The 22,394-nt window shown below is 44.7% G+C and overlaps 1 protein-coding gene and 1 long non-coding RNA gene across 2 annotated transcripts; one reads left to right on the top strand and one right to left on the bottom strand.

Moving 5' to 3' along the window:
• Nucleotides 1-1,433: 1,433 nt before the first annotated feature.
• Nucleotides 1,434-22,313, top strand: LOC143859025 (uncharacterized). The gene is made up of 3 exons (XM_077369702.1): nt 1,434-1,545; nt 21,680-21,772; nt 22,129-22,313. Exons 1-3 carry the CDS (start codon nt 1,434-1,436, stop codon nt 22,311-22,313), a joined length of 390 nt encoding a protein of 129 aa, XP_077225817.1.
• Nucleotides 11,165-12,552, bottom strand: LOC143859145 (uncharacterized). The gene is made up of 2 exons (XR_013239171.1): nt 11,697-12,552; nt 11,165-11,583 (listed from the first exon to the last, which is right to left on the bottom strand). It is a non-coding gene; the product is annotated as an uncharacterized LOC143859145 (long non-coding RNA).
• Nucleotides 22,314-22,394: the final 81 nt, after the last annotated feature.

The following is a 22,394-nucleotide window of genomic DNA, read 5'->3' as shown; positions in this document are numbered from 1 at the left end:
AGACATATCGGGTCAATGGAGCAATATTTTTTGTTTCTGCCGAATCCATGATATAACAATTGTTCCCAATAATAGACTGTGCAAGATCGTGCACTAAGTCATGCATCTTGCACCTTGTTATATTTCCGTCATCGCCTTTTTCTATGTCTTGGAAGAAAGACCTCCATAATAAATCATTGAAAATTTCATTTCCAATGTCTTCCAACTCCATTGTTCCATTAGGGGTAACAAAGCCATTAGCCATCCAGAAAAGAATAAGTTCTTTCACAATGGTAAAGCCTTTAGGGTACACAGAGCAAAAAGAAAAGCATTGCCTTAGATGAGATGGCAAATTAGTATAGCTCAATCTTAGAGCAGGCAAAATTTTATCTTCTTTTTGTTCCCATATTTGGCTGTCTCTTACAGACAACCACGAAGCTTCCTCCTCCCTTCTGAGACGCAGGAGGCTACCTAATGCCTTTGCTGCTAACGGCACACCCCCACATTTCTTGACAATCTCTTTACCAATTGCAACCAAGTTTGGATGCTCTTCACTTCTCCCTGATACAAATGCTTGACTCTCAAACAGAGACCAACAATCACTGTCTGAATAACCAGTCAAGTGGAGGAGGGAGTAACGAAGCGCACCCATCATCAATGCAACCGTTTACATTAAATATTTTAGAGTATTTTATATTGTGAGGATCTTTTTTGTCCTAGTTGCGATCTTATGGCGTTGGAATTGAATACAAGGTAAGAAGGTATTGCTTACCTGGATGTTGCCACAACCAATTGAGCGCAATCGCTGAGCTTCCACAGCCCAGTCTGTCAAGATGTCATCTGCATCATAGGCCGCATCTGTAAGATTTGAGAACCGACCCTTCAGCTGCCCATTCTTGACCGCCATTGCCTCTGCGTTTGGGAGTATATCACGAATCATTGGTAAGATTCTCTGAAGCTCTTCCACATCATCCTTAACAGCCCCGAGTAACTGGAGCTCATCTTGGATTAGAGAGTTCAATTTCTTAAGCAGTATGTAAATACCCAAAAATACCCCCCACTTAAATTTTCGTCCCCCTCTTTAAAAGAGGGGCGTTTTTGTCCGTTCAAGTTTGACTCTGATTAGGGCTTTCTAATAAAGCCTATAAATATATTATTGTGGCTAAACAAACCCTAAAAACGGTTGTGCAGCCCTAGAAAGAGAAATTGGAGAAAGAGAAGAAGAAGAGCAACGAGATCGCGAATTCGGAGTCGAAGCCGTGAATCCAGGTAAGATCTATGAACTATGAAAGCTTTGGATAATTAGAAACTTTAAATCTAGACAAGGGAGTGTAGATACCATTTCCCTATATAAGATGTGCAGATTCTCACTAGACAGAGACTAGAGAGTGAGAGAGATGGGAAGCTCGTTTCTGTATGCTATTGTTATATTTCTTTTGATGGGGTGCAAAGTCATGGAAGGTTGGAAAGATGAGACAAAAGTTATCCGTGTGGGAGGAAAGGTGATGTGCCAAGATTGCACCCGAGGCTGGAACGAGTGGGCCCATGGGACCCGGCCTATCCAGGGTACTCTCTATTCCTTTTTGTATCTAACATACTTCTAGTATTTGCCTTCAAGTGAGTGCCATTATCATAAAATAAGAAGCAAATAAAATCTCACCTTTATGGTTTCTTATCTTATTATCTCCCTATTCAATTTGAACTCATTCTTCTTGAATTTTCACCGGGTCTGGGATTTTTTCATTTGAAAACTGATTATTGGACTGAAAATTGCATTTAATTTTGAGTCCAATAATCAATTTTGGTCTAAGAATCCATTCTCAAAATCCAAAACAAACAACGCCTTAGAATCTTCGGACTGGGTTAGAATTTAGTACATGACCAATCATACCTTTGAGCTAACAGTCAAACAGTTTGGATTATTGAACCAGTTAGAATCCATTCTCACTTCTCCCTGATACAAATGCTTGACTCTCAAACAGAGACCAACAATCACTGTCCGACAAACCAGTTGTTAGGTCTAAAATCGGTAACAGGTTATGGTAGGGCCGGAAGGGCTGATCTGGCAGGCCACAACTGAAGGGCTAATGGAGTCCTGCGCTGCACAAGGGCACAGATAAGAAGACAAAGGGTCAGAGGACCAACCCGGAGTGGTGCTCCGGACGGGCGCTTCGACACTCAAGTCAGTATGAGCAGGAGTGCAGAGCAATGTCAGAGCAAAAGCTTAGGGTTTTGATTTTCAGATCCCTCACCTTAGCACAAATGAGGGCTATTTATAGTGTGATCCTGAGCAGGTGGCCCCTGTATGGACCAGGTCTCATACTTAGGAGGGGCAGGTGGAAGTCCCTGATTGGTCCAGGTGTCACTCCTAGCAGGGACAGGTGTTGGCTTTGCAGTGGTCCCTGTGAGGCCACGTGTCAACAGCCAATTGGTTGCTGAGTTCGGACCCATCAGTGCTGAGTTCAGACCCCATCAGTCCTGAGTTCGGACCCATCAGTGCTGAGTTCAGACCCCATCAGTCCTGAGTTCGGACCCATCAGTGCTGAGTTCGGACCCCATCAGTTGCCCCCTGGTTCTCCGAGTCGTGATAGCGGCTAGGGGAAGCAAAAAGAGGGTTAAAACAGCATCTGACCGGCCTTAAGGCCTCTGGGCAGCTGAGGCCGGCCTCAGAATGGGCCAGGTGAAACCGCGGCCGGACAGAGGCCTCTGGGCGGCCTGGTGCCTTAGCCGGACAGGAGCCTCTGGGCTATCCAGTCTGGCCAAAATTTGAACCAGAAGTCTGGCCGGCCAAACCTCCTGGGCGTCGTGGCCGGGCAGATCTCCTGGGCGGGGCGGCTAGGCCGGACAGGTCCGCTGTCGTTTAGTGACTGCGCCATATCCTGTCCGGCTAAGGCACTGGACGGCCAGGCCGGGCAGGTCTTTTGGCGTTTAGCGATTGCGTCATATCCTGTTCGGCTTAGGCTGTGGACGGCCAGGCCGGGCAGGTCTTTGTCGCCTAACGAACGCGTCATATCCTGTCCGGCTAAGCCTTCTGGGGGGGCTAGGCCGGGCAGGTCTTTTGTCGCGTAGCGATTGCGCCATATCCTGTCCGGCTAAGCCTTCTGGGCGGCTAGGACGGGCAGAATTTTGTCTTCTAGCGAACGCGTCATATCCTGTCCGGCTAAGCCTTTGGACGGCCATGCCGGGCAGAATTTTGTCGCCATCCTGTCCGGCTAAGCCTTCTGGGCGGCTTGGCCGGGCAGAATTTTGTCGCCTAGCGAACGCGTCATATCCTGTCCGGCTAAGCCTTCTGGGCGGCTTGGCAGGGCAGAATTTTGTCTTCTAGCGAACTCGTCATATCCTGTCCGGCTAAGCCTTCTGGGCGGCCATGCCGGGCAGGTCTTTTGTCGCGTAGCGATTGCGCCATATCCTGTCCGGCTTGGCCGGGCAGAATTTTGTCGCCTAGCGAACGCGTCATATCCTGTCCGGCTAAGCCTGTGGACGGCCATGCCGGGCAGGTCTTTTGTCTTCTGGCGTTATCACTTTGGAACTTGTACCTCGCATTTAATGCGGACGGTGCATTTAATGCGAGCGGCGCATTTAATGCGGTAGGTGACGTGGCCCACTCCGGCTGGTGGGAAAAGGGCGGGATTTTTCCCGCTCTTCCAAGCCTATATATACCGGAGTTTTTACTCCTCATTTTTCACTTTTCACATTCTTCTCTCCTTCTCTGCTGCTCGGCTAGTCAAATTTCTGCCCGCCTCGGATCAGTGAGCCCGGAGATCTTCGGTCAACACCTCAGTTCGGTAATTTCTTTTAGCTTTTCTTTTCTTCCCTTTTAATGTCTAGCACTAGTTCCGAGTCGGACTCTGGCTCAAAGGAGTCCGGTTCGACTAGTAGTACTGGGTCCGGGGCGTCGGAGAGGACGAGGCCGGCCTCACCTGCGGAGGCCGGTGTTGAGGACGAGGAGATAATAATCGTAGTAGACGAGGAGAGCGGAGAGGAAGTGATTGTGGACTTAGACACAATCCCGGTCCGTGGGGACGGACCGCACCGGGTAGAAACCAGCGACGACGAAGAAAACGTTGAAGCGATAGTTCCTCGCTTGCCGCGCGCACCCGTCGAGGTGATAGCGGAGGTACGGATGGAGGCCAACCCACAGTACAACATCGGGGCCCTGTACGAGGCGAATCATCTGGGGCCGGGCAAACTTCAGGTCGTCAGGACAAATACTGTATCCCTGATCGGTACATTTTGAGGGCGGCCGTTAAAGGGGACCGGGCCAGCAACGATAGTGCAGATCTCTGCCTATACGAAGAAGCCTTACGGGTCGGGCTCAGGCTTCCCTTTAATCCATTTTTTGTCGATGTGCTGAATTATTACGGGCTGGCGGTTACACAGGTCGTGCCGAACTCTTGGAGGACGCTGGTCGGCTTCCTGCACCTTTTGGGAATTCGGCTCCGTAGGAACCCCACCCTGCCCGTCTTCAGGATGTGTGCGCACCTGAAGAGGCACAAGGACGGCGGCTGGATCTACATCAGCCAACGGCCCGAAGTAAAAATGATCACTGGCATACCTACTTCCATTCACACATGGAAGAACAAGTTTTTCTACGCTAGGGACACCGAGCAGGGCTCCCACTGGCCGTTCTCGTTGGAATGGAGAACGCCGGACACCCAGAACCTTAGTCGGAAGCCAGCCCTTAAGGGCTATGACTACATGACCTTCGCTTTGATCAAAGAAGAGCTAAAGCGCGGTCAAATAAACTACTCGAAGTTCTCCGAGGAGGCCGTCCTGGTAGAGCTCGGAATCAGCCGTGCGACGCCGGCACGTACGTAGACTCTTTTAGGCCAGCTCTTATTTTTTGAACTGTTCCTTTCTCTTTTCTTTTTTTAACTCTGTTCTGTTTTCACGTTCAGAAATGGTGAAGCAGATGTCCATGCTGGACAAAATCAAGCAGACCTCCCAGGCGTCCCCAACGCAGGAGCAGCCCCAACCCAAGGGCAAGAAAAGAAAGGTGCCGGAGTCAACTCCGGCGATGGTCGCACTGGCCGAACCTCTCAAGAGCAGCCGGGCGACGCATAAGATTTTCGTGAAGCCGAGCCGGGCAAATTTCACCGGACAGAGCTCCGGATCTGCAGGGGTCACAGAGCCCCAACACAGCGGGCCGGTCCTGGGCATCCCTGCTGCCACGGCGGTGAGAGGCGACAACGTCTTCCGCCCAAACTGGGCGGTGCAGAAAACGGACACCGGCCTGAGGGATAGCCGGGTGGCCACAGAATTGATGTACCAGGGCGTCCTCCCACGCGACCGACGGGAAGTCGAGAAAGAGGCACCAGAGACCTGTGCAGAGGCGATCGCCTCCGCCCTCTATCAGCTCCAGGTGTACTCTAGGGATATGGCGAAGAAGAGTTATCTCTTCTCTGAGACGCTCACACAGATAGAGTCCGAGAAGGGCCAGCTCCAAATGGACAAGGACGGGCTTAGCGAAGCCGTCCAGATCAAAGAGGCCGAATGCAACAGCTTGAAGGACGAGCTGGAGAGGGTCAAAAACCAGGCCATGCAGGATCTCCTAACTGCGAGGGAGAGAGCCGGCCAAAGAGAAAAGGCGGCTATCGAGGTGGCCGTGAAAGCGGCAGCGCGGGAGGCCGTGAAGAACACCGAAGAGAGGAAGGACACACAGTTCTTCAACCTGGGCCTCCAAGCCTATAAGGTGGGGTTCCTTCTCTGCTCCGAGCAGGTGAAGAAGGCTCACCCCAACATTTCTCTGGACGGACTGACCGTCCCGTATGCACCTCCAGAGGAGGAAGAGGACGAGGAGGAAGAAGGCGAACTGGACTCCTCCCAACCCGTCGAGGTGGAAAAGGAAGTCGTTCTGGCTTCCGAGGCCACCCCTCCAACCGCCGAGGCCAGCCAGGTTGCAGCCCTTACTACAGAGGCAGTCACCGACGAGGTGGCCGACGAGGAGGCCTGAGTGGCAGCCCTCTTGCTCCTATCTTTAATTTTAGTTTGTAAATTTTTGTAATGGCCCACGAGGCTCATTCTTTGTAAGCCAGCTCGGAGAAAAGAGCGCTTTTGTAATATGAATACAAATTCAATTTTGTCTAACTGTCTGTACGGCTGCCTTGCTTTTTGTATTTATGACGTCTGTGCTTCTTCCTTGTCTTTCTGTCGAGCCAGAGTGGTTGTCCAGGTTTGCAAACACTTAGAGTATTTGATGTGGTTTTCCACTAGGGCGGGTCTGTGGTTGGAACTGATCTCCACACCAAATTGGACGCGCCGGAGTGCACCACTGCCGTTCTCTAAGTCTGCAAACACTTAGAATGAGAGCTAAGTCTGCAAACAGTTAGAGTCTTTTTAGCGTCTAGCGATTGCGCCATATCCTGTCCGGCTTAGGCTGTGGACGGCCAGGCCGGGCAAGTCTTTTGGCGTTTAGCGATTGCGCCATATCCTGTCCGGCTAAGGCTCTGGGCGGCCAGGCCGGGCAGGTCTTTGAGGTGGTTTCCACTAGGGCGGGTCCATGTGGTCGGAACTGATTTTCACACCAAATTGGACGCGCCGGAGTGCACCACTGCCGTTCTCTAAGTCTGCAAACACTTAGGCTGAGAGCTAAGTCTGCAAACACTTAGAGTCTTTTGGCGTCTAGCGATTGCGCCATATCCTGTCCGGCTTAGGCTGTGGACGGCTAGGCCGGGCAGGTCTTTGAGGTAGTTTCCACTAGGGTGGGTTCATGTGGTTGAAACTGATCTTCACACCAAATTGGACGCGCCGGAGTGCACCACTGCCGTTCTCTAAGTCTGCAAACACTTAGAATGAGAGCTAAGTCTGCAAACACTTAGAGTCTTTTGGCGTCTAGCGATTGCGCCATATCCTGTCCGGCTTAGGCTGTGGACGGCCAAGCCGGGCAGGTCTTTGAGGAGGTTTCCACTAGGGCGGGTCCATGTGGTCGGAACTGATCTTCACACCAAATTGGACGCGCCGGAGTGCACCACTGCCGTTCTCTAAGTCTGCAAACACTTAGAATGAGAGCTAAGTCTGCAAACACTTAGAGTCTTTTTGGCGTCTAGCGATTGCGCCATATCCTGTCCGGCTTAGGCTGTGGACGGCCAGGCCGGGCAGGTCTTTTGGCGTTTAGCGATTGCGCCATATCCTGTCCGGCTAAGGCTCTGGGCGGCCAGGCCGGGCAGGTCTTTGAGGTGGTTTCCACTAGGGCGGGTCCATGTGGTCGGAACTGATCTTCACACCAAATTGGACGCGCTGGAGTGCACCACTGCCGTTCTCTAAGTCTGCAAACACTTAGGCTGAGAGCTAAGTCTGCAAACACTTAGAGTCTTTTGGCGCCTAGCGATTGCGCCATATCCTGTCCGGCTTAGGCTGTGGACGGCTAGGCCGGGCAGGTCTTTGAGGTGGTTTCCACTAGGGCGGGTCCATGTGGTTGAAACTGATCTTCACACCAAATTGGACGCGCCGGGGTGCACCATTGCCGTTCTCTAAGTCTGCAAACACTTAGAATGAGAGCTAAGTCTGCAAACACTTAGAGTCTTTTGGCGTCTAGCGATTGCGCCATATCCTGTCCGGCTTAGGCTGTGGACGGCCAGGCCGGGCAGGTCTTTGAGGTGGTTTCCACTAGAGCGGGTCCATGTGGTTGGAACTGATCTTCACACCAAATTGGACGCGCCGGAGTGCACCACTGTCGTTCTCTAAGTCTGCAAACACTTAGAATGAGAGCTAAGTCTGCAAACAGTTAGAGTCTTTTTGGCGTCTAGCGATTGCGCCATACCCTGTCCGGCTTAGGCTGTGGACGGCCAGGCCGGGCAAGTCTTTTGGCGTTTAGCGATTGCGCCATATCCTGTCCGGCTAAGGCTCTGGGCGGCCAGGCCGGGCAGGTCTTTGAGGTGGTTTCCACTAGGGTGGGTCCATGTGGTCGGAACTGATTTTCACACCAAATTGGACACGCCGGAGTGCACCACTGCCGTTCTCTAAGTCTGCAAACACTTAGGCTGAGAGCTAAGTCTGCAAACACTTAGAGTCTTTGAGGTGGTTTTCCACTAGGGCAGGTCCACGGTTGGAACTGATCTCCACACCAAATTGGACGCGCCGGAGTGCACCACTGCCGCTCTCTAAGTCTGCAAACACTTAGGCTGAGAGCTAAGTCTGCAAACAGTTAGAATCTTCAAGGTGGGTTTCCACTGGGGTGGGTCCTTGGTTGGAACTGATCTCCAAGCCATTGCGGACGCGCCGGAGTGTACCACCGCTGAGCTGCAGAGGTCTAAGTCTGCAAACACTGCAAACACTTAGAGCTGAGCTGAGGAGGTCTAAGTCTGCAAACACTTAGACTGAGAGCTAAGTCTGCAAACACTTAGAATCTTCAAGGTGGGTTTCCACTGGGGCGGGTCCTTGGTTGGAACTGATCTTCAAGCCATTGCGGACGTGCCGGAGTGTACCACCGCTGGGCTGCAGAGGTCTAAGTCTGCAAACACTGCAAACACTTAGAGCTGAGCTGAGGAGGTCTAAGTCTGCAAACACTTAGATTGAGAGCTAAGTCTGCAAACACTTAGAATCTTCAAGGTGGGTTTCCACTGGGGCGGGTCCTTGGTTGGAACTGATCTCCAAGCCATTGCGGACGTGCCGGAGTGTACCACCGCTGGGCTGCAGAGGTCTAAGTCTGCAGACAGGTTCTACACTCGGGGGGCCCGTGGCTGGAACTGACCTCCAAACCATTGTGGACCGGCCGGAGTGAACCTCTGCACCGCTGCTGAGTCTGCGCTGCAAACCGGTTCTACACTCGGGGGGGGGCCCTTGGCTGGAACTGACCTCCAAGCCATTGCGGACCGACCGGAGTGAACCTCTGCACTGCTGCTGAGTCTGCGCTGCAAACAGGTTCTACACTCGGGGGGCCCTTGGCTGGAACTGACTCCAAGCCATTGCGGACCGGCCGGAGTGAACCTCTGCACCGCTGCTGAGGTCTAAGTCTGCAAGCACTGCAAACACTTAGACTCAGGACGCACATGCCTGTCCCGGAGGCTGTTGTCTCGTCTTGTGAAATGACGAGTCTGATTCCGGTCCGGGGGCGTGTGCTCTCTGCGCCAATCCGTCCTACCATTTTTGTCTGAGTGAGATTTCGAACAGCTTTTTGTTGCGGGGTCCCACAGATGGCGTCAAATCTGTTAGGTCTAAAATCGGTAACAGGTTATGGTAGGGCCGGAAGGGCTGATCTGGCAGGCCACAGCTGAAGGGCTAATGGAGTCCTGCGCTGCACAAGGGCACAGATAAGAAGACAAAGGGTCAGAGGACCAACCCGGAGTGGTGCTCCGGACGGGCGCTTCGACACTCAAGTCAGTATGAGCAGGAGTGCAGAGCAATGTCAGAGCAAAAGCTTAGGGTTTTGATTTTCAGATCCCTCACCTTAGCACAAATGAGGGCTATTTATAGTGTGATCCTGAGCCACCTGTCCAGGACAGGTGGTGGCCCCTGTATGGACCAGGTCTCATACCTAGGAGGGGCAGGTGGAAGTCCCTGATTGGTCCAGGTGTCACTCCTAGCAGGGACAGGTGTTGGCTTTGCAGTGGTCCCTGTGAGGGCCACGTGTCAACAGCCAATTGGTTGCTGAGTTCGGACCCATCAGTGCTGAGTTCGGACCCCATCAGTCCTGAGTTTGGACCCATCAGTGCTGAGTTCGGACCCCATCACCAGTCAAGTGGAGGATGGAGTAATGAAGTGCACCCATCATCAATGCAACCGTTTCATTACTAGTAGTTACAATGATTTTGCTCCCTTTACCTTTATATCTTAAGATTTTCTTCAGATTATCCCACTTTTCTCTATTTTCATTCCATACATCATCAAGTACAAGCAAAAATCTCTTCTCAGATATTATATCTCGGAGGCGTTTTTGCATCTCCTCCAACTCTTTGGGAATAGTTGTACTTCCAGTTGCAGATTCTAAAATTGCTTCTACAAGTCGTTTAACAACAAAATCACATAAACCCGCATTCTAAGCTCAAAATGGCCCTTTACTTTCTCGTCGTTGAGGGCCCATTGAGCTAATGTGGTTTTCCCCAGACCCCCCATGCCAACAATGGCAATAACCGGGACATCATTTTGATTGCTCACATCGGTTGGCAATAGTTTTACAATCTTTTCTTTAACTCGTCTCTCCCATAAACTTCTAAATAATTTACTAAGGACACAGTGGGTGTTCTCTCTTGACTCTCAGGACTCGTAGTTGTTACATCCATTTTGAACATTTCCCTCTCTTCTGCAATTTTTTGTAATCTCGTGAGGATCTTTTTTGTCCTAGTTCCTATCTTATGGCGTTGGAATTGTAAACAAGGTAAGAAGGTATTGCTTACCTGAATGTTGCCACACCCAATTGAGCGTAATCGCTGAGCTTCCACAGCCCAGTCTGTCAAGATGTCATCAGCATCATAGGCCGCATCTATAAGATTTGAGAGCCAAACCTTGAGCTGCTCATTCTTGACCGCCATCGCCTCTGCGTTTGGGAGTATAGCACGAATCATAGGTAAGATTCTCTGAAGCACTTCCACATCATCCTCAACATCCCCCAGTAACTGAAGCTCATTTTGGATTAGAGAGTCCAATTTCCCAAGCAGCATACCAATGATAGCATACGCCATGTTTATCGAATTTCGGCCAAAATTTCAGGATTTCGGCTGAAATTTCTGTTTCGGCTAGGTCCGAAATTTAAGCTGAAACCGAAATTTCAAACCATGGTCAGGGAAGAGTCACAATAACACAAATTGGCCAATAATAATTTTAGGGAAGTGTCCAAAAAACTACAACCCAAGAACCACGGTGTGACAGACCCGCATCCCACAGGATCCCGCTTGGGTGGTGACCCACATTACCTCCCTAAAGAGAGATGTGATGATGCAAGGACGCCTCAGGTCCTGAATTGAATAAGATGATGTCATCCTGATTTTTATAATCTCCCCAAAGTCCTGAATGTCACTCGGACTTTAACATGAGCCCAACCCTAACTCCCAACGTGAGTATGTCTCTAACATGAGACCGAGCGGCCTGGTTGCGAGATTACATTCGTAATAAAAGTTGTTTAAAGTACATATAGGTAATTCGGACCACACACAAAAAAAAGGTAAAGCACAATAAATTTTAATTAGGTAAAGCAATAATAGGATTCAACACAATTCGGAACACACACAAAAAATAGAGAGACAACAGAGAGTAGATAATTTAGTGATAATAATCAGCATCAACAGAGAGTAGATAATTTAGTGATAATTTGAAACAGAGATAATGTTTATCAGAAATACATTTCACTAAATTTTGATGAAGAAAGCCTTCATAAACCACAATCTCCACACTAGAATCCACATCTGAAATCTATTGAAAAATCCAAGAGGAGGAGGACTAGCCACCTTGCCTCGGACATAACATGCGCAAACACAATACAAGAAGAAAGAGGCAACCCTTATTAAAACTACCACAACAGAGGCTTAGTACATATAACTGAAAATAGAAGCAAAAACCAAATAGCAATCCCCTCCCCAAGAGCAGACCACAACCTCAAGAAACATACAAAAACCACCATAGAAAAGAGCAAATCCCGAACAGAGAATTCTACCCCCAAACTCAGCCACAAATCTGCTGAAAATCCTCCAAATTTGGTAAAAATTGGTTAGATAGATGAAGGAAAATTACAAAAGAAAGTACGTTATATAATTAAAAGCTAAAGAGGGGATTATGAAATAACGAACCTGGGATGGTAGAGTGAGTCGGAGAAGGGTACGGTTGAGAGAGAAAATCACCGTTTCAGTGGGCAAGGTAGCAGGGGAGTAGGATACTGATGATTTGAGAGCAACGAAATTGTCCATCATCAATGATGACACGTGGTACACGGGCAATCTTGTGCCAATCCTCTCCTCTCTTCCTTTTGCATCGTCTCCCCAAATTTGGACAATTGATAATATACAATCCTTTGAGTGCGGTGAGGCGTTGTAGTCCGGCGGGCAATGAAGTCATCTTACCACATCTATCGTTGAACAAAGATTGAAGTGATGTGAGCTTTTCGACCCACTCTGCCAATGATGGCAACTCATCACAACCACGAATTTGCAGTGTTTTTAGGGCAGTAAGGTACCGCAAGTCATCCGGCAAAGAAACCATCTTTTTACAGCCCTCAATAACCAATAACTCAAGAGATTTCAAACGCATCCCATCCGGCAATGATGCCAACATCACCACGATCATCCCCCCATGATAACTTCAATTCTCTGAGGTTTTTCTTGCGTTTCAAGTTGGCTTGTTTAGCATCACTTGCATTTCTCACAAGGTTAAGTTGTTTTATTGATAGTTCTCCTCTAAGCTTTAAATTGCTCAACTCACTGAGGCGGCGTCCTTCCTCGTCACCCACAATGAAAATGGATAGCATCTGGAGACAACTCAGCTCCCCAATCCCAATGGGCACACAAGTTAATGACCTACAACCATAAGCGTCTACATGTCTGAGGCTCCTCATTTTTCTCATGTCCCTAGGCAAATTACAGAGGTTATCACAGTCTCTCAGTTTCAATGTTTGCAAATTTTGTAGCTTGGTAATCGATTCAGGTAATGTTTCAAATTGCATATTGAATGGGGGATCTCATCAACATTTATGTGACTAAGATCTAGGCATCGCAAGTATCTGAGTTTCTTTATGTTGCTAGGGACAAAATTATAATAAACATGGCCCAATAGTATTGTTCGTATGGTTTTGGCCTTGTATAACCTCTGCTCTTTTAATAATGAAGGCAAATGAGAATAGACATATCGGGTCGATGTAGGAATATCTACAATTTTTTCCCGATCCACGATATAACACTTGTTCCCAATAACAGACTGTGCAAGATCGTGAACCAAATCATGCATTTTGCAACTTGTTATATTTCCAGAGTCGTCTTTTTCTATGTCTTGGAAAAAGGACCTCCATAATAAATCATTGAAAATCTCATTTCCACTGTCTTCCAACTCCATAGTTTCGTTAGGGGTAACAAAGCCATTAGCCATCCACAAAAGAATAAGTTCTTGTTTCTGAATGGTAATGCCTTTAGGGAATACAGAGCAAAACGAAAAGCATTGCCTTAGATGAGATGGCAAATTAATATAGCTCAATATTAGAGCCGGCAAAATTTCATTTTCTCCTAGTTCCCATATCTGACTGTCTCTTACCCACTCCCACCGTGCTTCCTGTTTGCCACGCAGGAGTCTTCCTAATGCCTTTGCTGCTAATGGCACACCCCCACATTTTTCGACAATCTGTTCACCAATTGGAACCAAATTTTGAGGCTCTTCACTTCTCCCTGATCCAAATGCTTGACGTTCAAACAGAGACCAACAATCACTGAATGATAAACCAGTCAAGTGGAGGAGGGATCCATGAAGCCCACTCATCATCGATGCAACCGTTTCTTTACGGGTAGTCACAATGATTTTGCTCCCTTTAACGTTACATTTTAAGATTTGCTTCAGTTTCTCCCACGCTCCTTCATCTTCGTTTCATACGTCATCAAGTACAAGCAAAAATCTCTTCTCACATTATATTTTGTAGTCTTTTTCGCATCTCCTCTAACTGTGTAACATCTGTTTTAGTTCCAGTTGCAGATTCTAAATTTTTTTTTACAATTCCAGTAACATGAAAATCTTGAGACACATAAATCCACATGCTTAGCTGAAAATGGCCTATTACAATCTCATGATTGAAGGCCAATTTAGCTAATGTGGTTTTCCCCATACCCGCCATGCCAACTAGGGCAATAGCCGGGACTTCATTTTCATTATTATTAACATCGGCTTGCAATAGCCGCACAATCTCTTCTTTATCCTTATCTCTCCTATAAACTTCTAATTCATTTACATCGGACACAGTATGTGTTCTCTCTTGACTCTCAGGACTACGTTACATCCAATTTGAACGTGTTCCTGTCTTGTACAGTATTTTGTATTCTCGTGAGGATCGTTTTTGTCCTGGTTGCTATCTTATGGCGTTGGAATTGAAAACTAGGTAAGAAGGAATTACTTACCTGGATGTTGCCAAACCCAATTGAGTGTAATCCCTGAGCTTCCACAGCCCAGTCTGATAAGATGTCATCAGCATCATAGGCCTTATCCATAAGATTTGAGAGCCAACCCTTGAGCTGCCCATTCATGGCCATCTCCTCTGCGTTTGGGATTATATCACCAATCAATCCTAACTGTTTCTTAAGCTCTTCCAAATCATCCTTAACACCCCCGAGTAAATCAACCTCGTTTTGGATTAGAGAGTTCAAATTCCTAAGCAGTATAGTAACGATAGCACCCGCCATATTTCCTTGGTAACAGAAAAAAAAAAAATTCTAGAGCAAAGAGCAAGTAGAACCACAAGGATATCTTGCAAGCTTCTTCCTGTAAGATGGTTTGTTATATAGACTCTTCAAATGGAGGGTTTGATCATCCTATGGTGCAGGCCAAACAGTACTTTCAGAAAAATACGGGGACTATCGAGGGCTTACACCGTATAATTTCTCATATATAAAATCAGACCAAACTCTTGTAACAAACTTACCCTTGATATTATGAAAAGATCCCTTTTTCAAGATTTGAATTTGATTGTGCCGAAATAGATTTTTACTAGAAAGCTTATCAGACCTTAACATCGACACCTAAATATCAAGGCCGGTAAAGCCTCTTACGTCAATGGAATAAAAATTCACAAAGACAAATCTTGGAAGATATTAGGTCTGTCTCATTGGGCCTATATTCTAGAGAGATTCTACATAATAGATTGCTCACCTAGCTAGTGTGATGCCTATTCTGAAGGGTACAAATTAAATGAGGATCAGCGACTGAAAAAATGATCTTGAAAAGAATGGGATGACTACAAGAAATACACTACTTGGATATAGACAAAATCCGTCGCTAAATGGACAAAATCCATTGCTATATAGCGATGGAATTTAGTCTGTCACTAAAATGCCTTTGCTATATTCCATCGCTGGTATTATTCTGTTTTTTATTATTTTTTTGCTAATAATTGTGATGACTAAATCCGTAGCTATGTACAGTATTTACGTTTAGGCCCTATTTGTTTTGGATTTTGAGAACCGATTGTACAAATCGAACTAGTTCAACAAATCAATTCTTTGGTCTTCCATGGCTACGAAGTTAACTCAATGAAAACTCATTTTCAACCAAAATTAAGTATCAAGATTCCACATCACAACCTTAATCTCCAACCCCTTCCTTTTTGAAGTTAATGAACTGCCTCTTGAACCATTGGGACATGCGTCTTATCTCGATTTTTATGCATCCAACTTCAACCTCTTTTAGACACCATTGTCATTTTTATTGGGGTAAAGATCAATAGAAAACCACTACTAGATGGAGGAGCAATAGAGGTGGAGGGAGACACCAAGTCATCATTGGACAAGTCATCAACTTCCTCCTCTGTCTCCAATGCGCGTTCGACTCAAACAGTGAATCATAGAATTACGAGGTAGAACTGTGTGTATTCGGCACTTTGGTGGCAGGTGATTATATAAAATGTGTCGGTACTTGGTATAATTGTTGAAGTGGTTATGTCTATGGTTGGCTCATTTCAAGTGCAGAAGCACAAGAGATCAGGAACTTATCAGCTTTGTAGCAAAGTTGAGTTGACCTAAATGTGGCCAAGTTCTGCCAGCTTCGTAATCTTGATTGAGAAAAGTGTTTGACACCTAGGAAGGCCAGTGGGTTGGACATAGCTAATGTGGGATTCCTTCCGAAGCGTAAATGAAAGATTTCTGACTGTTGTGTGAGGCATCATTGAACTGTGCATTTGCCATGGGCTGCTTCGAGAGCAGGGTAGTTAAGAGCAGAAGCTTGGAGATCTTATCAAAGTTGATATGGTGGAGGCAAAATGTCAAGAATTCCTAGTGCTATTGTGTTAGTGCTACAAAGAGAATGGTTCTATGTGAACAATATACTTCTTACTTGAAGTGGCATGAGCGGATTTTTTTCCTTTCAACGACGGTGCTAACATTGTTGAGTATGCTTGAAGAAGTGAAAGAGCAGAGACCTTCAGAGGATTGGTTGGTACATGCCATGCAACCTATGGTTCTGATATAGTTTGGAATTGGCAGATGCGAAGTTGGACGTGGTCCTGCAGTTGAATGATGGGATTATCATATGGCAAAGGGTCTTAGAGATGATTAGATAGTAAGCTTTATGGAGAGGCCTTTCCCTAAGAAATAGTGTTGAACATTTCAATGCTAGAGAAATGTACATAAACAAAAGAGATGGGAATCCTTGTGCAAGGTGACCCTAACATGGCAAGAGGCCAAGAGAGATGACTCTAGTGGGGACCAAATATGGAGGTATGTTGGATGAGTTGACGTGTATTGTGCTTTGAGTGCAAGGAAGTGTTTTGCCATATTGATGAAGTTGATGGTCGACAGAGAAGGAGGTCACTCATTAGAAGATGGAGTTGAGTTTGCCTTAGAGAAGGTAGTTATTCAAAGGCATATTTGGTGGGGTCCGTTTGCTAGAAGGCGACTCCACGGGGTCTCGTGTTGAGGTGCATGTGCTGATTTGCATTACTCTCGGTCAAGTGGCAGGCTGGGGGAAATTATATTTACAGAACTCTTGCTCCAACAAATCTGCAATACGAGAAGGAAAGATCCAATTAATCCCAAATTTGTTTAAATTTAAAGACCACAATTCTCTAGCAACTCAACAATGAATAAAGTGATGATAAATAGATTTTCCATCCCCCATGCATAAGGCACAATGATTAACAACTAATTGGTTTCGACCAAGGAAGCAGGATTTTTCCCTGGGAGCCTTCGATTCCCACTTTGATTCCCGTTTCGATTCCCGCTCTGGCAACCTTGGGTAGGATTCTTCCCTAGGAGCCTTCGATTCCCGCTTTTGATTACCGTTTCGATTCCCGCTTTCGATTCCCGCTCTGGCAACCTTGGTTTCGACTACAGAGGTGGTCCACCATCAAGATTTTGTTGAGGCAGATAGTCCAACAAAACACACAGACCATGTGGTGCATGAATCTTCCAAGCTTTTCTGGCAGAGGATGAAGAAGCAGACATAACAAGGTGTTGGCAGAAGGATTGAATTGAGAACTTCTCATTCAACTCCCATATCCAGATTCTCTAGTCAATATCGCTTCTTCAAATGTAGATTTGAGTCAATCCTACTATAAATAACCGTCACGGTGCACCTCTATCAAACAAGTTCCAAAAAAATTGAATTTTCCATTCAACCTTCCCATTCCGCCTATCGAAACAATCACACAGGCATTCCGATTAGAAGGCACACTCTGGACAAGTCGGGGAAATCAGCAAGAACGGCATTCGACCCCCACCAACAGTCCATCAAGAATCTAATTGTCCTCCCACGTCCAACTCTGAATCAAATGATGTTTTGGAACAATGTAGAAATTTTTCATTGTATCTCTCCAAACTGTTAATCCCATCCACCTATAATTTTCCATAGATTCCTAGCCCCCAATGCTCAACCTGTAGTTCTCAACAATCACTGCTCTGGAGAAGATTGTCAAAAAAAAAAAAAAAAACAGAGAGAGAGATTGACTTTCTCTACAAATCTCCGCATCCATTTGTCATAACCAGGGCTCTGTCCAGACTGTCTTCTTCCTTCTACGCCGTGGATCCCCATCATAACCAACTTTGAAATATTTTCACATGAAAATTATTGTCATTTGATTTCATGGTTCCATTTTTATGCCTGTTAATAATTTTCCCACTTTCTTGTAGAGAATTCCTTTGAGATTTGATGAAGAGCAAGGATTGTGGAATCTTGAGAGGGAATTACCGGTAAGTATATTTTGTTGGTATTTGTAGAAATATTTGTTGCTGCATTTTATTTCTGATATCAATGAGCTTGCTACTTCATTTTTATATGTTTATTACAATTGTACAATTTATTTTTGCTTCTAAATGACCACTTGGCATATGTAGATTTTAATTCTAAATTCTTGGTGTCAGCCTTCAGCTTTTTACTTTAAACATTATATGGATATTGTTTACCACATTTTCTTGAGATGAGAAGTCATATAATTTTGAAGTGGAAAAGAAACTAAATAATGATGCATGACAATATGACATGATAGGGGGAGGGTGGACTGATTTGCAATGATGAGAGAAGATAGATAGAGATTCAAGTGCAAAGGAGAGCTAAAATGGATCCAGCTTAATGAAGATGGGGCATACCTTTGTTTGTAAGCTCCTTACTTAGGCAGATACTAACGTGAGCATTGAGTAGTAAGATACTAACGAGAACATGGAAGGTAGAGAATAATAAGAAAAGAAAGAGATGTCCTAGAGAAAATTCATAGGGTTGGAGTTGGGGATGATTTGTAATGAATATTTGGGGAAAGAAAAAGGACCTAGGGTTTAAGAGATGAAAAATAGATAAATACTAATTATATGAGTAGAATAACAGAGAATGTCTTAAGGAGAGAATAAAAGAGAAAAGACGACCAAACATATGGGAGAGTGTATTATCATTCATACAAAATATATGAGTAGAATGTCTTATTTACTACATGTTTCAAATCACTAAAATACCCTTAATGACGATTATGTAGCCTTTTCTAACTGAAACAAAATGACCCAACTTCCTTAACATGGACTGGAGGATGTGGTTACATTGGTTGTCAACTGGTATAGGAGTAAACCAACAATATAATTAAACCTTTCAATTAAAAGTAAACCCGGATTATAATACAACCTATGAAAAATGAAGTTGAGTTTGTATTCTCAAGACTTTTAACTCACTATGGACACAACATGACATCTATAGTCTTCAATTTCCTTTTTGTTTGGTATCGAGTGTCCTTGTAGTGCAAATATGCTAATCTTTTACAGGCTTTAATTCTGATTTTACAACCCAGTCATCCTTTAGGCAGATTAGCCAATACACATGCACTTCGCTCTATCATGGCTTTGTTTATTCATGACTAGTTGGAAAGAGTGTGAAGATATCTGTTACCTAATAATCATAGAGATCTCCAATGTTAGAAATGCCCCAATTAACCCAATATTCTAATACATATTGATCCATCTTAATCTCCAACAAAAAAGCATGACCTGGAAATGTTGAAAAGAATTTTGTTACCGGGCAAAGTATTGTGATATCTAGTATCAATGTTCATTATAAAACTACAATCCTAAAACCATTAAGGAATAGTTTTAGGATACAAATTTAGTATGGGTTATGATAATGGGAAATGTTATGAGCACAGCCTTATTTTGATTTTTTGCACAAACCCTGCTGTCTTTTCTTCTTTAGTTGGCTAGTGAGAGGTTTTGGGAAATGTAATAACCTTTTGACAGCTCTTTAAACACTAAACGACAAGATGAGTTAGGTAAAATATCAAAATATGGTTGTGTTGATATCATTTACCGTAATAATTAATGCTCCAATAATTTATAAGGGAAATGTTATCAGCAGTAATGTATTTTGACGATTGCACTCCTCACTTTATTAAAAGTACGGTATGGCCCGCAGCATAGGATGATCCAAACCGTCCATTAGATGGGCCACACCCTAAATAGGTTGTTTCCCAAAAATCATTTCCATGTGTTGATCCTAACCCTCCAATCTATAGAGGGTTAGGATCACTCAGTCCCTCTACAGATCAGAGGGTTAGGATCATTCAGTCCCTCTATGTAATCCATTTTTCTTTTTTGTGACATAAAAAACAGACGCTATATACAATTTCTTTCCTCCTTGCTTTGAAGTGCAGTGCATTCATCCATTCTACCCCCTAGAACACTGAACTGATCCTTAAGTCTCTTACACCCTTATATTCACTCTGAAGAACATTGAGGTGAATCCCCTTCTTGCAATCTTACTACTTATATAAATTTGAAGTTGCTTTTCAAGTCTCTTAGCAGCCTATTGTAGAAGAATCAGAAGCTGGCCTTAGGCAAGATCATTTAACAGTCCAGGTTTTCATATTATGAAAGAAAAGTAGCTGAGAATCTCTGGCATGCTTCTCCCATAGTCCCATCATATCCCTATTTTTGTAATTTCTAGATGTTTCTTCTTAAGCCCATCTCAATGAATTACTGATTAAACAATCTTATTCTAAGTGACTGCTATATATCTTGAATGACAAGAGTCTTGAAGAAATTGCCAGTGGCTGCACTTAACTAATACATCATGAATTAATGGCTGCCATAATATTGGAACATGTAGACTGAAGTTTATTGGAAGATCCTTTTCTTCCTTTTTAAATATTCTAGAGCTTATAGATATCATTTATCAAATGATGGCTTGGATGATATTATTTTCAACTTCTGTTATAGCGTGGGTTAACTAAACGCATATGGTGCAGGATGTGTCTATCAGCTGCCAATATGAAAAGTATTCAATGAAGTGAGAGAGTGCCATTATCAAGACAAGGGAGTGCAGATACCATTTCCCTATATAAGATGTGCAGATTCTCACTAGAGAGAGACTAGAGAGTGAGAGAGATGGGAAGCTCGTTTCTGTATGTTATTGTTATATTTCTTTTGATGGGGTGCAAAGTCATGGAAGGTTGGAAAGATGAGACAAAAGTTATCCGTGTGGGAGGAAAGGTGATGTGCCAAGACTACACCCAAGGCTGGAACGGGTGGGCCCATGGGACCCGGCCTATCCAGGGTACTCTCTACTCCTTTTTGTATCAAACATACTTCTAGTATTTGCCTTCAAGTTAGTGCCATTATCATAAAAATAAGAAGCAAATAAAATCTCACCTTTATGGTTTATTATCTTATTATTCCTTCTCTACCTGATAAGCTAGGATTGCCTTTGAAGTTACCCTCCCTATTCAATTTGAACTCATTCTTCTTGAATTTTCACCGCGTCTGGGATTTTTCATTTGAAAACTGATTATTGGACTGAAAATTGCATTTAATTTTGAGTCCAATAATCAATTTTGGTCTAAGAATCCATTCTCAAAATCCAAAACAAACAACGCCTTAGAATCTTCGGACTGGGTTAGAATTTAGTACATGACCAATCATACCTTTGAGGTAACAGTTAAACAGTTGGGATTATTGAACAAGTTGACCCAACTTGTATGTCTGCTTGCTTGCAGATTTATCATACAATGAGTGACCTAAAATCCGTTCAACTAAGCCCTCTTTTGAGTCTAATAAACAGTTTGATAGTGGAAAAAATTAACACTATCAATTCAATGGTTAGAATTGAGACCGTTGATCTGATGGGTCATAAGAGGAAGAACCAGTGGATATAGGTCTGATGCCACATGGAGATCTTATTCCCAAGATTGAGGCATTCAAAAATCAATGGCTTGTAAACATCTTAAAAAAGGTCTTTTTCATCATGCTTTATCAATGGTTTTGAATCATCCGATGAAGGTGGGACCAAGAGCATTAGATTAATCTTCCATCCATAGGATGATTGTTTCATTTAGGCTTCCTTTCTTTCGACCAAAAATGGGTGTTCTGGCAAATTTTACACCTGTTCCATTTCTTTCGGCGTAAAATGGGCATTCTTGGGTGTGACACTATTAAGGCTCCGTTTCGTTTGATGTAAAATTGGACGTAAAATTTGTTTTACGCTCATTTTTGCAATATAAAATAAATTTCAAGTCCATCTTTATGTTGAAAGAAAAAAAATGGATGTAAAATTTGTTTTATGCCCATTTAATGTCGAAAGAAACGGAGCCTAACAGAAATAATGAGATTTCGGAGGAATGTAGGCTGCTCGGTTGCATTAACATGCATGGACGAGCGGGGAAGAGTAGTGTACTATACAAGTGACGAGACCGATGGAGAGGGCGAGTTTGAAATGAGTGTCGAGAGATACATAGGGGTGGCAAAATTGGCCGAACCGAACCGGAACCGAGCCTAAACCGAACCGAAAATTCGGTTTCGGTTTGGTTAAACCAAACCGATTCAAATTTCAGTTTGGTTCGGTTTGGGGATCAAACCGAACCGAAACCGAATATTTCCAATTATTATGAGTAAGGGGTGGCAAAATTGGTGGAACCGAACCGAAACCGAACCGAAAATTCAGTTTTGGTTCGGTTTTGGTTCGGTTTTGGTTTGGTAAAACCAAACCGATTCAAATTTCGGTTCGGTTCGGTTTGGGGGTCGAACCGAACCGAAACCGAACCTTTGCCACCCCTAGAGATACATCAATGGGAAGGAATTGAAAGCCGGAGATTGCTCCGTGAGGACTTTGCCGGAGGTCGGTCGGGGGTGAAGCTCAGCCGACCCTCTCATGTTTATGGAGATCAGATCAAGTATACACTTGGCTCCTTCTACTTTACATCACCTATGTGTGATGAACCTGATACCACTGAATTGCCTGGCCAAAGAGGAAACTATTGATCATAATGTGTTTGCTTTGTTGTTGATGGGAGAATTACATTCTTAGGTCTTCTTAATTTTTTTGTCCCTTCTATTGAATAA

This window comes from Tasmannia lanceolata, unplaced genomic scaffold (genome assembly GCF_043159265.1).
Source record: "Tasmannia lanceolata isolate RefF3 unplaced genomic scaffold, GAP_Taslan_0.1 ptg000029l, whole genome shotgun sequence".
Taxonomy (NCBI): Eukaryota; Viridiplantae; Streptophyta; class Magnoliopsida; order Canellales; family Winteraceae; genus Tasmannia; species Tasmannia lanceolata.
Note: the sequence above shows the minus strand (reverse complement) of the source record. Positions and strands in the feature narration are given on the sequence as shown.